Here is a 15181-nt window from a genome sequence, read left to right on the forward strand (position 1 = left end):
GTTCTAGACTTATTGGGGTGGTTACTTCTTAAGTTACATAAATATCTACCCATTATACTATACACCTAAAATGAATATAATATTGAATGTCAACTACAATTGAAAAAAGTTTTTTAACTTTATTTAAAAAAAGCCTGAAAAATATTGGGTAGGATAGTTTTCCTGTTTTACTACCAACCACTTCATTTAAAAAATACATTAAACGCAGAACTTTGTACATAACCAAAAAGGGTACAATAAACTAAGTATAACAGGGAAATTTTACCACTTAAAGGAAAGGTAGACAGTTGTTTAGGCATTAGTCTTTGACCTTGGTCAGTTCACAGTACTAGTTTTGTCTCTCCTCCTGGTTCCCTCCCTACTTACTGTTCATCTCTTGTACTTTCCTGTCTTCCTTCATCCGCCTTTAAAATAACATGTGCTCCACTGAGTTCTTATATTCAGATACCAAATATTTACTGAGCACTTATTATGTAATATACACTAGACTCTTTCTTCCTGCTTTCCTTAGAATACCACGTAAAATACCAAGAATATTCCATACATCAATGACTCCCACATTTTTCTCTTGCCCTTCACTAGTCAAAGTGTTAAAGGAAGCACATGTCCACCTGAGCTCTTTAATGTACGTATGTATGTGTGGGGTGGGGGGGTGCTGGAAATGTACAAATCTCAAAAATCCCTTCTCCATAAAACCTGCTCCTCTACTTTGTTTTTCGGCTCTTAATTATTCCAAGATCTATCCCATCATCTAAGAATTCTAGGACTCATTTTTGATTCCTCCTCCTACCTTTAAGTCTTGTCAATTCTACTAATGAAATGTCTTCCAAAAGTATTCCTTCCTTTCCACTTTCAATAACAGCCTTAGCAGAGACTCTCCTAATGTCCTTGTAAACTATTCCAATACTTTTTCATTGAATTTTCTCTAGTCTTGTCTCCTTCACATTGTCATTAGTATTTTTATCCTGTAATACAACTGCATAGTGATACTCAACTACTTAGAATTTTATGGTGGCTGCCCACTCCCTCTAACACAAATTTCAAAGTCATTAACATAGTAATCTTGCCCTAAACTACTACTTTGTCATCTCTGCCATAACTCCCCAAATACATCCTATGCTCCAGACACAGTGAAATGATTACCTTTCCATTATCATAGTAACTGTTATTACAGTTTAATAAAAACTTGCTATAAGCCATTTCATATTAACAACTACTGAGGGTTTTTTTGATAGAGAAAAAATAAAGGCTTGAAAGTAAGTAACCAATGTGTGACCTCAGGAAAATAAGTGGCAGAGCTGCGATTTGTCCTCAAGCACTCTGACTCTGGATCCAGTGCTCTAAAACCTTTACACTCTTCAGACTCTACCATGTGCTTCTGCAAAAGCTGTTTTTCTTCCAGGAGCACCCTTTCCCCAATCCCATTGAAGGAGAATAACGTCCACTCCTCTTCAATGCAAATATCACCTCCTAAAAGAGTAACCTTTCTTAATTCACCAGAGTTAACTGCTGCCCTTTGTGAGCTCTCCCAGCATTTTGTTAAGACTTCTATTACTACACTTAATTCAGTGTCAATCCATGCACTCTTCATCCTCGTACTGTGGCATTTAGAAGCCTTCACACAAGAAGCCTTTGATAAATTTAGTTTATCCACTCCTTCAGGACAGGAGTAGAGCCTATTCACATTGTTCCCCTATGGTACCCAACATATAATAGGTGCTCAATTAATTTTTAAATAAAATTGGTGAAAGAATGTTTTTAAAAATACCGGTAAAATTCATACCTAGAGCCTTTAACTACTTCTCTAAGGCAAAGTACCAAAGATACATATATCTCAAAATGTATGTATTATTTTAATATTTATACCATCGAACAACTGGTGAACTAAAATTAGAAATGGAAAGTAGATCTTTGTACTAAACTTTTGTGTGAGAAACATTACCTTTATTGTGTCACAGTTGCTGATGCAAAGTAAATCCTACCCAATCACGGATTCCCAAAAGTGGTCACTGTGTCCCTAACCAGGAACTGCAACCAAGATTATAGACACCAACTCCTAGGCACAGAGATCACCTCACAAACATCTAATGGAGGTCAACTCATCAAGCCTTGGCCTATCTCTCAAAGGAAAAACGACCTTAAGGAGCATCCAGATGAACCTGTTAACATTCTGTTCTTTGTCCTTTACTCAAATGTATTTCTCTTCAAATACAGTATATTTCTGGATTTCACTCTTTTAAGAATTGTAAATGAGGAGGTCCTCAAAATGGAATTTCACTGAATTACATATACAGCACTTCGACTTTTTAACTACTGTATCTCAAAGGACATTTTCAAATATACACAGGGTCAAATGCAACGTTATCAAAATACAGAGCAAAAGGAGGCAATGTTATATACTGGATATCAATTACATTTTTGGAATAGTTATGTTTACTTATAAAATTTTGTCAGCAGAAAAGTATTTTGTTTAAAGAGACCATTACTAATTGTGTGATAATTAACAATTATCAGAAAGGCTTTGAAATAACTGGAAGAAAAGTCTAAACTAAGGGCAATACAGTAAAACAAAGTTAGTGCTGGCTATTTCAAAACAGGAAAAAATCAGACCACCTAATGAAACAGTTGTTAATGTTGATACTGAAGGAATAAGTATGTATCATACCTTGTCATTTTCTCTTTTTTTTGACAATCTGCTATATCTATTAATGGCAGAATCATGATCTGGAAAACAGAAATGACTATGAACAATACAACTATACTTTGCAAAACTTATAAATGCTTTAAATGGTCTTCACGTGTACATCTTTCAACAAATATACTAAAGATAAGAATTCCTTACCATATTATCACTCTAGCCAAATGTTATCCTACCCAAATTTCCCTAAAGTATGTTTCTAGTCATTAAATTGGTAAAAATATTTAATTCAAAAAAAACTGTAATCCATTAAAAAAATTTTTTAAGTGTTTTTAGTATAAAAATAGCAAATATTCATTAAAGAAAACCTGGAATTATAGGAAAACAAGGAAGGGAAAGTACTGTACCACCGCTAGGTATTATGAAAATAGTAAATCACAAGATTTGATTTAAAATTCCCTTTTAAATTTTTCTGTAGCATAAACAGTGCAACTTAAATAACAACATTAAATTAAATAATGTTTACTTAATTAGGTTCATTTTCAATCATTGCATAGAATATTATGATAAAGAAATAGATCACCACAAGAAATAACTGAGTAAAGTATTAAGAACTTACCATTACTAGCAATCTGAAATACTTCCTTTAATGTCAATATTTCTGGAAAAGTTCAAGAATAATTTCAGTGTAGCATATTTATGAAATACCTTAAATTTTGTTTAGAAAACAGTAATTGCCATTTAAGCTATAATTAAAATTCCAAATAATATTTCATACTTCAGTATTCAAAGTGAAAAAATTATTCTGTACTTCGGCTAGCCTATAGACCACTTAACTATCATTAGTAACAGTTACACCTGTATAAAACCTACTTGCCACAAATTAGTACTGACACAAAAACAAATTTTAAGACCACCGCAAATTCTAAGATATGCAAATATTCTTAGTACCAGAATCCAATTAATTCATTTTTTATATTGACATTAATAAGTTCAAATGCTAAATGAGAAACACAGAACATTTTATTAATAAAATTATGACATTCAGTCCCCTTAAATGGAGAAAAGAGATTTTGTTTCTTGTCCTCGGAATGATCATTCTTGAGCATTATCACCATAAATAATTCCTTCTCTAAAATACATTTGTTTTTATTACACATATACTTTAAATATTTTACCATCCACAGATATGTTCAATGTTTCGGTCTATCTATACATCCTATAAATAAATCTGTATAATTGTCTAAGGTTGTAATTTATGAGAAAGTAGAACCAATTCTATAAAACTCTCATCATTGAATAATGCTAAATGGGAAAAAAAAAACCACCATAAACTACTAAGTCATGGGTTGCTAGATGTGCCAGCACCACAATCTCCTACTGCTCCAGCCCATAAACACGTCTCCATCTCCTGTGCCACTGTCCCAGGTCAGGCCTTGGTTATACACCTCACTAGATGATCACGACTTCCTAATCCATTCTCCTAGACATCACATCAACTCTATTCCACTCTCCAAAAACAAAAGAATTGCTTGTATTTACTTCTTAAAGACCTCCACTGGCTTCTCTTTGATTATAAACTCAAATTGAACATTTTTAGCATGATCTAAACCCAACTAATCTATTTCTAGATTTGTCTCCTGCCATGCCCAACACATTCGACACTGAAGCCACACTGAATTTCTTATCATTCTCAAAAAAAGCCACGTATTTCTATAACCCATACTTTTGTGCTTCCTAGTCACTCTAATAAAATTATTCTTTTCTCTGGCAAATTCCTCTTCATTGTTCAATGCTCAAGTCACATCCTTAGTAAAGTCTTTCTGACACCTTCCTCTAATCACTCACAACACCTTGCTTGTTCCCTAATTATAGAGACAGAGTACCCTAAGTATCTTTTTACCCATCTCTTTAGGCCTTCTCAAGAGAAGTGGCATCTTATTCATATCAGTATTCCTCAGTTTCTAGTTTAACATCTAGCAGGAGCTCCTATAAACAGTTAGTGACAAATTAAAGTGAAAATGGCATAAGCTGTGAATACTATCAAGAAATGGTTAAGATACACAGTGATACAGATTTTATAGGCATTGATCTTCTGACAACTAATGAAAGTAAACAATACCTTTCAGATCTCTTTCTTTAAACTGAGTAATGGGGAACATCATGGCATCAGCAAGCTGCGTTGAAAGTACCGCATGACAAGAGCTAAGCTGGTAAAAGAAAAACCAAAAATGAAAAATAACTAACTAAATTAAACAAAACCTAGTAAAAAGGTGTTGATTTTACATGAGAAGACTAAAAATTATGTGATATAGTAAAAAATATTACACAGTCAAAAAATTCCATTCAAAACTTAGAATAAAACAGAATAACCTTGGATTTGGCAATGGTTTCTCCGATATGACACCAAAAGCACCAGCAACAAAAGAAAATATAAAGTGGGCTTTGTCAAAATTAAAACTTTTGTGCATTAAAGGATACTATCAAGATAGTTAAAAAGACAATCCACAGAATGGGAGAAAACATTTGCCTCACATATCTGATAAGGAATCTATATCTAGAATAAAGAACTCAAACTCAGTAATAAGAGAACCCAAATGTCTATAAACTGATAAAAGAATAATTAAAATATAATATATTCATTGTGGAACTTTATTTAGCCAAAAAAAGGAATGAAATTCTGACATATGCTACAACCTTGAAAACATTATGCTAGATAAAAGACAGATGGAAATATTAGCAAACAGTATGAGACCATCTAAATGAAATATATTAAATAGGCAAATCCGTACAGACAAAAAGCAGATTTACGGTTGCCAGGAGCTAAGGGCAGGGAGAGGTGAGGAGTGACTGCTTAATGGGCATAGGGTTTCCTTTGGGATGATGATAAAAATATTCTAGAACATCAATGTGACTGCACCACATTGTGAATGTACTAAATGTTGCAAGCGGTAATAAATTTTGTTACGTAAATTTCACCCCCCCCCCATTAAAAAAAAAATCCCTATAAATATTCCTTTACGTAGATCTCCTGGGACAATATTTTGCTATAATGAGTTACTAAAATATTTCAAAAAAGTACTTTTCCAGTAAAAAGACTAGAAAAGACAAAATTACCTAGTGGTTCATGTAAAAAGAAGAGCTTTCATTGCTAGTAGGGAATAGTTATGGACTCTCCAAACCTCTCTCACCACCTTTCTTCCTCCTAACTTCTAGGTATTTTTTTAATAATTTATGATGACTAGTTAGAGAAATTAAGGGTTGATATTGGCTGTTAGAGATGGAAGGATTAATGAACTGAATGGTAGGTAAAATGTTGCTTGATGGCAAAAGAGAGGAACTGTAAAGAGCCTAGGTATAAGCTCACAGTTCAATTCTTCCTTCCCTGCCTACATCAGTAACAAAATGAAAAGACTGAACATTACATGGACTGGCAAAGCTTATATTATATATATATATGTTTATTCCTTGAAAACAACTTGTTTTAATCAGCCAAAGAAAGTATTGTTTTCACAAGACAACCATCAAGATGTGGAAATAAGGTCCTTTTGAAAAGGTAATCTTTTACTAATAGAGATTTACTCATATAATCACAATAATAAAAGTTCCAAATAAAAGCTAAACAACTTAAGTAACTTAGTTGTAAGATTGCTTATTCAAACAAAATAAAATAAGCACTTACCTCATCTATAACTTTTGAAAACTGTTGCAAAGTAGAGCTCATAACTTCATCATCACCCCCCAATGGAAAACGCTGAAAAGTAAGAAATAGAGATGAAGGGCCAATGCTATATGTCTTTTGTGAATGACATTACATTTTACATTTTAAAATAACTCTAGAAAACTTCTAAAATTTTAAATAAGCTCTAAAAATATCATTATTGACATAATTAGTAAACTTAATTAAAATGTTTGCTAAGCAACCAATTAACATAGTATGTAGGAATGTACACCATACTGGAAATTCAAAGATTTGGGATTTAGCTCTAATTTCTCCAATTACCAGCTGTGTAACTTAAGCAAGCCTCAGTTTCTTCATTTGTATAAAGAAGAAACACAAATTAGATAACCTCTGTATCTACCATTAAATCATTAAAATTATACATAAGTGCTATAATAGAATTTCAATGGCATATCAAAATTACCTTCTGTGGATTCTTTTTAAAAAGTTTAGGATTCTTGATGAGAAATTCTATTTATCTATATTACTGCATATTTTACATTATGTTTTTAAAGCTTTCATATATAGTACCTGTTTTTCATATTCTTTTAAAAGTTTTGAAGTCAGATGTGTTGCTGCACTTAATTCATTCTACAGGAAAAAATTAAATTCAAATTAACACAATATTACTGATAAGAAGATACCTACACTATTTTTATCACTAAACAAAAATACTATTCAACATGTTCTCTAAACCTCTCACTAAATTACTAGAAAGAGAACTACCATTAAAGCCCTTTAAAGGGAAATTTAAACCATGAAATATATACACCATCAAGGAATTCAGCAGTGTTTCAAGTATGTGCTTTTCCAAAAATAAAATCTAAACATTAAATATTGTTAAAGCTTTAACGCTAGAAGTAAATTGTACTATTTTAGCAAAATCTTAAGTGATGCTACATTGATGACTGATCGTCCCTTTCTAGATGCTGATACTAGACTGTGATAATAAGCATTTAATAACATACCACCAAAATGTGGTCAACCTAGTCATAATATAGCAACATAGTCATATGAAGGAAATACTTTTTTAATTTAAAGGTTTTTTTTTTTTTCCCAGCGATGAATATAATGACAAAAATAACATTTCTTTTATACATTAACATCTGTGGTCAGAAATCAAATCTTGAGAGACCTATCACAAGGATAAAAAATAAACAACTATCACAACAACTTTTAAGTATGAAATGAAAATGTCAGTCCAGAAAGAAGAGAAAATTAGAAGGAGAAAAAATGAAACTTGTACACTTAATTAATCCCAAAGAAAGTTTATTACAGAACCGAGATTGTTAAGGTTTATAATTAAGTTACATAAACATACCCTCAGTTCTTTCTATCCAACAACAAAAAAAAATCTAGTCATATATATTTTCTTAAATTCATCTCCTGTGCCACAGAGCTTCATTTAATTTTTATTACCTTCTATTAACTAGATAGAGGCAGACTATTTTCAAATCCAAACTATTTTTACTCAAAAAGGGGGAGTATTCCATAAAACTAAAAGCATGATTAGGGAAAATATGGGGTTTTCAGTCAAATCTTAGGTAAAGATCACTATCGGTAAGTTTCAATAAGAAGGCCCTTACTGGGTTTGGGGTGAAGGGGCAGATCCTTCCATTTCCATCACTTTTGTAGTACTATGAACTATACATTAGTAACTAAAATGTGAGCTCTGTAATATAAAATACTTAATGTTCAGTCATCCATTCAACAAGTATTATTACTATGAGCACTGGACAGGGCTAGGCAACAGGAAACAAGATACTGCCTCTGTCCTCATAGGCTTAAAGATCCATTTTTAAAAAACATCAAGTCAGCCTTTAGCTTTTTACCTGTGCATCATAAATCCGATGCATAGCTTGATACAACTGGTTCATATAATTGGAAATAGCTGTAGCATCCTCTTCAAATACACCCAGTAAAGATCTCGTCTGTAATAAAAGCAATAAGTTTATGTTAACCATTATATATCAGATGGAAATTTTTTCTAAAGGTAAAACTCTAGGATATTAAAACTCTAATTATTCTGAGTTTTAATCTGTTTTCTGTTTTGATAGTAATGCCAGATAGCGGGATTCTTTGTTCTTAATTTCATATCATTAAAACAGAGGGATTTTCCAAATACTTCATACAAATTTTAGAAGGAACAAGAAAGGTATATTTTTATTAATTAAAACTTCTGTAATTAAGGCAATAAATCAACAGAAATGTTCAAGACTAATTTAATGGTATTCCATGTATATTTTAAATGTCTCATTTCAGGATAACTTAGTATGATTATTTCTTTTTCTCCATGGTAACTTCTAGTAGTGCCAAACTCCTCCTCATCCTCATCCAAAATAATACCACAGTGCCCCTTTCAAACACGGCCTATAAAATGTTAACTATGTTTTTCTGAGTGCAGAATTTGGGGTTATTTTCCTCTCCTTTATACATTTCTACATTGTTTGGCTTTTTTTTTTTTTTTCAATGAGCATGTAAAAATTATCTTCATTTTAAGGGGAAAAAACTTATAATGTTAAGACTGTCAACACAAAGGAGCAGAGATAAAGAAACTCAGCATATCAATGCAAGGCATGCTAACTTTTCACATCCCAAAGGCAGAGGAAGAATTAAAATACTAAAAATTATTGAGATAACTACAGTTCAAAATCTAAAAGATGACCTTGTATTTTTATTCTAGAATTACTTTATGTCTCAACCGTAAAAGTTGGTTTTAAAAAATCAACTTATTCTTTAGCTTCCTATTTTCAGAAGAGGAAGCTAAGTTAAAATGGCTCCAAAAAAAAAGCACAAAATCATTACGCCAATATATTAAGCCCATGTTCCCAGTCCTCTACTTCTCCATGCCCCAGAAATTTAGATCTGACAGAATCTTTTTATTGTTCAGCTCTAGTGCCCCACTTCTATTCCCCAAAGTGTTATTTTAAGATGTAAAAAAGAAAGCATCAAGAAATCTTATTTGGCTAATGTCATTTTTAAGAAAAATCTGCCACATAAGTCCCCTCCCCCAAATTTTTATTCTAATTCAAGGATGACACTTATGAAAAAACCTATAGTAGAATTAAATTAAAAAGATCATCTTAGACCAAAAAGGGTTTAAAACTAATAATATCGAGTTTAACACTATAATAAAGACTGAAGTTAGCAGCTTACAAAAATACAATCAATATGGTACCATTTCACTAAATCTATGATGGCACCATTTTTATATACTACTACAACAAAATAAAACAAAACTATGTGGGCAATTAATCTATGATTTAAAGTTTTCTTATGTCTTAAAATTTTTAAATTTATGGAAACAGACCTTTAGACAGAATTTTATGTATAACACTCATACATGTATAAAAAAGGAAAACACAAGCAGCAGAAATTTAACATCCCAGAATTTCTTCAGAGTTCAATTTTTGTGTTACTTTTTGAGCCAAGAGTCATCAATCTTTATGTTTTCTCACCCAATATTATTCTGTGCCATGAGGTGACAAATATTTCTTAGAAGCACTCCACTTTTATCCCCAATATTTTCTTACAAACCACTGCTGCTGAATACCCATTTAGCAAGTTTTGATGGTGGCACTTGCTTCATCTCACCAGGCATCAAAGGAATATTTTCAGACAACAGGACTGATAATCTTTCAAGTGGTTGTTAAATTGATTGACTGGAACACTGAGTTTGCACTTGGTTAGTCATGCCACTAGGAGAAACAACCAAGTGTGTACATTTGCAGGCAATTACAAGTAAAACACCATCAACTGTAAGAGACATCGGCATTACCAGAGATGTTAAAATGGGGGAGGGAGGAATGTATGTGTCATAATCTTAATCTATGAGTATTTCATATTATGCCAAAGAAAAATGCCTCCATTTGAGATTGGAGTTTGTCTTCACAGTATTAGCATGGATGAATCACTGGTACTTATCTACATATAAAATCAATTTTTTTTAAAGATCATTATCTGTTCATACTAATTAGGAAGTTTCATTTTGTCTCTGATTTTCAAAACAATATATGAGCGCGAACAAGGTATCCAATTTAGTCTTAAGATTTTTGCCTCAACAGATGATCTTTTGCAGAATGGTTTGGGCAAGATAATTCTAAAAAGCTTTATATTTGCTCAGCTGGATTTGAACTTGCAAATTCTCCCCTATGTTAATACTATTTAGTTACTATAAATCAAACTAAAAAAGTATAACTGTTAATTCAGGATAGTCTTTCATGACGAGCAGGCTCTTTTTTACATAGCAACTGGCAGGCTATATAAAAATAATTAAGGTCAAATGATCTAATAAAAATTTGTTTATATCGAGAGCTTTAAAAGTTTCTATACTTTTTGTTACTTAACTTCTTGGACTCTATACTAGATAAACAGTCCAAATGTGAACAACTATTTGTGCCCCAAAGCATGAATGTCAGCCCTCTATACATAAGCAAAATTTGGGAAAAACTCTAAAAGTCCAATAGGACAAGAGTTAAGTCAGTTAAGGAAACGTGCAGCCTTTAAATGCTTTTATTCAAAAGGTAATAATATGTGAAGATACTTAAGCTATGATGTTGAGTTAAAACCAAATAAAAATTATTATGCACAAAATAATCTCAATTACATTAAAACGCATAAGAGAAAAGAACTAGGGAAAAAGAAAGCAAACTGTTAACAGGCTTCGCTGCGGGTGTATGGCAGGTAACTATGCTTTCTTTTCTGTACCTCCAATTTTTCTGAAGCATATAACTATTTTTATAATCAGGTACAAAAATAAAAACATTTATTATATATAACAGCTGTGGTTCAGAGAAGTTGAGTGACTTGCCCTAAAGCAGAAGACATTAACCTATTTCCCATTCGCCCCAAGAATACTTGCAGGCACCTGCAGCAACTCACACATTACAGTCTTAACCTTACCTCCAAAGTCTGCCATGAAATAGCTCGTTTTATTATTTTCATTTCACTCTAGTTTATCAATAGTCTTTGGAAACAACATCATTCTATTTATGCCATTGTTGTTAGTAGTGGTATTTCCATTTACGAAATATAGTAATTCTTAATCGCTGAAATATCAAATCCTAGAAAGTGTAGCATTCCTGTGTGTGGTGTTAATATCACTCTCAAACAGTTGTTAGACAAAGATTAATTTGGTGAATCCAATTTATGTATACATTTGTTACATTAGGATTAGAAACAAGTTCTGTCTAGAAATACAAGAACAGTTTTTGTATTACATTTGCACACTGAAAACCAGTCAGATTTGCTTCAACCTCAAAGAGCGTGTTTACGTAAAATTAAATTAACGCTGGCAAGCTGCACTTCTTTTTCCTAAATGGGAAATTGGTTAAAACTCTTGTATCCTGAGTCCCAGATCCACGGCTTTCAATTCTGCAGGTTCTCCCTAATAAGGACTACTTCCAAGTGTCTTCCCTTTCTAAACCTATTGTCCCCAACTAATTTTCCCAAATGTTATCTACTCAAAATTATCACCTCTAGAAACCAAAATACAATGTGGCTTCTTCATTAAAAATAACTGTAAAACTAATAGCACATGCTTGTAAAAAAAAAAAAAGAATAGTCAAGGGATTTTATCTTTCTCACAAGTCATGGCTAGGGCACATACAACCCATTTTGAGCTATGTATAGTCTTTATGAGCTATAAAAACCAGGCCAGATAAGAGAAGAAAGGTAAGGCAATGCTGAGTCTTACATACTAAAAAAGGACAAAGTGCACCTGACCATTACATCCCATAAAATTTTTGCAAAAAGTCTGAAACAAATATAGCTTATAACTTTTATATGAAAAAAAAATCATTAAGCGTTTATACTGGCTATTCTGGCAGTTGAACAAGCTAAGATGTGGTTTTTCTTTTGTCAGTATAGGCTGATAAGAGTGCATTATCAGCAGGCAACTGGCCTGCGAAGATAACTTTCAGCATGAAAAAAAAAAAAATCAATTCCACAGAGCCCAATCTCAACTTGGCAATTAAAATTAGCACAAAATCCATAACCAACCAGCCAGCCGGGAATGGGGGATTTAGCCCCTTCTGTTCTTTTGGGCCATATTAAACTGTCAAATTATATGAAATACGTGTAACTGAAGTTCTAAATGAAAAACATTTCAGAACATTTTCTTCATTCTAAGTGGTAGCCAACCAGCAACATGTTCTTAAATCACTTAAATTATTGTATAAGGATGAAGTTTCTCTATTCATGTTACAAGCCCCCACCAACATGTTTTTAATATTGCTGATTTCATTCTTCTGTACTGGACATAAACAGTTTTCCCCAGATTGTTTTAAGCTAAAGCAATCACATCATCATCATCAGCAGCAACAGCAGCAGCAGCATCCCCAACACACAAAACAGAACATAGGGTTTTTATTTTGATGAGTTTATAGGATTCAAGTCTGCAAGGAGGGGCGCAGCAGTGACCGAGCCGCGAAGGCGCCGTCCATCACACGCTATGCAGAGTTCGAGTGACAGCGTCTAGTCGCGGACACGACACTGGACACACTCGGCAGGGAGGCTCCAAGATACAAAATGGGCTTCGCCGATGACTTTCCACGCGAGGAAATGAACACTTTTTCAGCATCTCCCGAAGAAAAACTATCTATTCCCTTCTCTAGCTTACTCAGAAATCCTTAAGCCTACCGGATTCTTTCTCGTTCTGCATTTTCTCCGAAGAGATTTTAGGGGATTAAATTCCAGGATCGGAATGTCACCTCACATCACGGCGATAAAAATGCACCTTAGTTACATAAAAGGGAGCCCCGCGAGCCTACGTGAACCACCGGGCCCACGAGCGAAGGCGACGGCGGCTCGGTCGCCGCCCGCGACGTCCCGGACCCCGCGCGCAGCTCTCGGCCTAGCGGCGCAGGCCCACGAGGGCCGCGAGTGGGCGGCCGGGCCTCGGCGGCTCCGGGCGTGGCCCGCGAAGGGCGGGAGCTCTGGGCTGCGACGCCCACCGGGGTCAGAGCGAGCACCTGCGGCCACCGCGGCCCCAGGCCTGGCGTCGGCCCGCCCCGCTCCTTCCTTCGGTACCCACCGCCGCCGCGCCTCACCTGCGGGCTGTCCTCCAGCGTCTCTTCGATGGGCAGCTTGTCGATACCCGGCATCGTAGAGGAGGGAGGGCGGCGGCCGCCCACTGCGCCCCACGCCGAGCCGCCCGCAGCAGTTAACCCCAACCGAGTCTCTCTCGCAGGCGCTGCCGCGGTCCCCGCCTGCGCCGCCCTCGCCACCCTCGCCAGGCGCGGAGAGACCAGGCGGGAAATCCCGCCTCCCGGCGCACTCATTGGCTCGCGGAGACGCCCGTCAGCGCGGCGGGGCTGGCCGGGAGGTGCCTTCGTCTTGCCCGGCTCTGCGGCGAACGCCGGCCTCAGGGGCAGCGGAGGCGACGCTGCCTGCACCCAGCGAGCCCCTGTTTTGCGCGCGCGCGTTTGGATGTCAATCGTAAGGGACCCGCCACAGCGCGTCTCCGGTAACCAGAACCTCGAGTGAGGACCACATTGGGGAATTTGGGGCGGTTTTATTTCTCCCTCAACATTTTCCACCGGAGACCGTGGAAAAGGCCCTACCGCTAGCGCCTTTCTTTAACTTCCCAAACTATAACCTTTCGAACTCTGCCGGAAGCGTCCAGTCTCCCCTCTCCAGCAAAAGGCTGCAGGCGAACTCAGATGTCTGTGAGATCCAAAATTGTGTCATTAACAGGGCTTTCCGGTAAATTCGTGAACAACAGACTCGAAGTTATTTTTCTGGACATATGGATATCAGTATATTCAGCTTAAAACATGTGACTTTGTTGCCAATTCATCAGTTCTTACCTGGCCTTAAAGGACTGACTCGCCACCATTTAGATTTTCACATTTCTTTCAAATCACAAATGAAACATCTTTTAAAAACCCCGATACACTGATTAATGATGTTGGTAACTGTTTAGCATATCTGGTCAAAAAAGTTTTTAAAAAAAGTTTTTTCAGCCTCTAATAAAGAAAAGTGAATGAAGCTCTACTTTCAGAACCTGGTCCGGATTAGAACTCTTGCCTCTTTGTCCATCTTCCCCAACCTCACACTGCCTTGTTTATTTCTCTGTAGAGTTATAAGAGGGTTTCCTCAGTATTCAGAGAAAATGGAAAAGTCACTATTGTCTCCTAAAAATCTAGCCATTGATCCCACCGATCCATCCCATTTTCATTCAAGAAATATAAGAAATGCTGAGTAAAGATTATTAGTTTCCTGGTTCCAAAGGTACACTGGAACAAATCCAGATACAGTGAAACAAATCCAAATGCAGTATTAGCTTTGAATAAAAGCTCTCCCCTTAGATTATCAACTAGTCATCCCCCAGAAGAGATCTTTAATTTTTGAAAGGCAGTTTGGAGTCAGTTGTTACATAGTGTTTTGTTACAGGTACCTTGCTCCTTAGCTGCACCCAGTATCTAAAAATCCCAGCAACCCAAGTCTGTCCTTTGATATTTCTTTTTTCCTCTGGCAGCACAGCGGTCATGCACCCTGGCTCTAAAGGAAGACTTTCAAGGTAAGTGACCTTTTTTGGTTGAACCGTGATTTAGGTTATATGTGAAAGAGAAACGAGGTCGTGACAATTGATAAGAATTAGAAGAAAGTGACAAGTGAAAATAAAGTATGAGACAAGAGTAATTTATATGGCGTAACTGAAGGGATTTGGCCAGTTAACTTGGCCAAACCAAATAATTTCAGTGAAAAATTCTATTAAGTATCTGAATTATTTGACCAGGGTATTATCATCAAGTTAAATGGTTTCCTTCTTTGTATGTTATACACATCTAAACTGTATTTTTGTAAAGGATTCTCAAGAG

General features: G+C 35.4%; 1 protein-coding gene across 4 annotated transcripts in view; it reads right to left on the reverse strand.

Moving 5' to 3' along the window:
• The window catches only part of APPL1 (adaptor protein, phosphotyrosine interacting with PH domain and leucine zipper 1), a 34465-nt gene extending 20899 nt beyond the window's left edge, over positions 1–13566 (reverse strand). The window contains exons 1-7 of one of the 4 annotated variants that reach the window (XM_016131597.2): positions 13409–13566; positions 8192–8290; positions 6891–6950; positions 6321–6392; positions 4761–4848; positions 3258–3299; positions 2666–2724 (exon numbers count right to left, since the gene is read on the reverse strand). In XM_016131597.2, coding sequence (XP_015987083.1) covers positions 2666–2724; positions 3258–3299; positions 4761–4848; positions 6321–6392; positions 6891–6950; positions 8192–8290; positions 13409–13462 — 474 coding nt within the window. In that variant the 5' untranslated portion in view covers positions 13463–13566. Of the gene's footprint in view, positions 1–2665; positions 2725–3257; positions 3300–4760; positions 4849–6320; positions 6393–6890; positions 6951–8191; positions 8291–13095; positions 13118–13408 lie in introns of those variants that run through there. The other 3 variants (XM_036218453.1, XM_016131598.2, XM_036218454.1) reach the window with 3 other exon arrangements.
• Positions 13567–15181: the final 1615 nt, after the last annotated feature.

Source organism: Rousettus aegyptiacus, unplaced genomic scaffold, assembly GCF_014176215.1.
Source record: "Rousettus aegyptiacus isolate mRouAeg1 unplaced genomic scaffold, mRouAeg1.p scaffold_m13_p_4, whole genome shotgun sequence".
In the NCBI taxonomy this organism is placed as follows: Eukaryota; Metazoa; Chordata; class Mammalia; order Chiroptera; family Pteropodidae; genus Rousettus; species Rousettus aegyptiacus.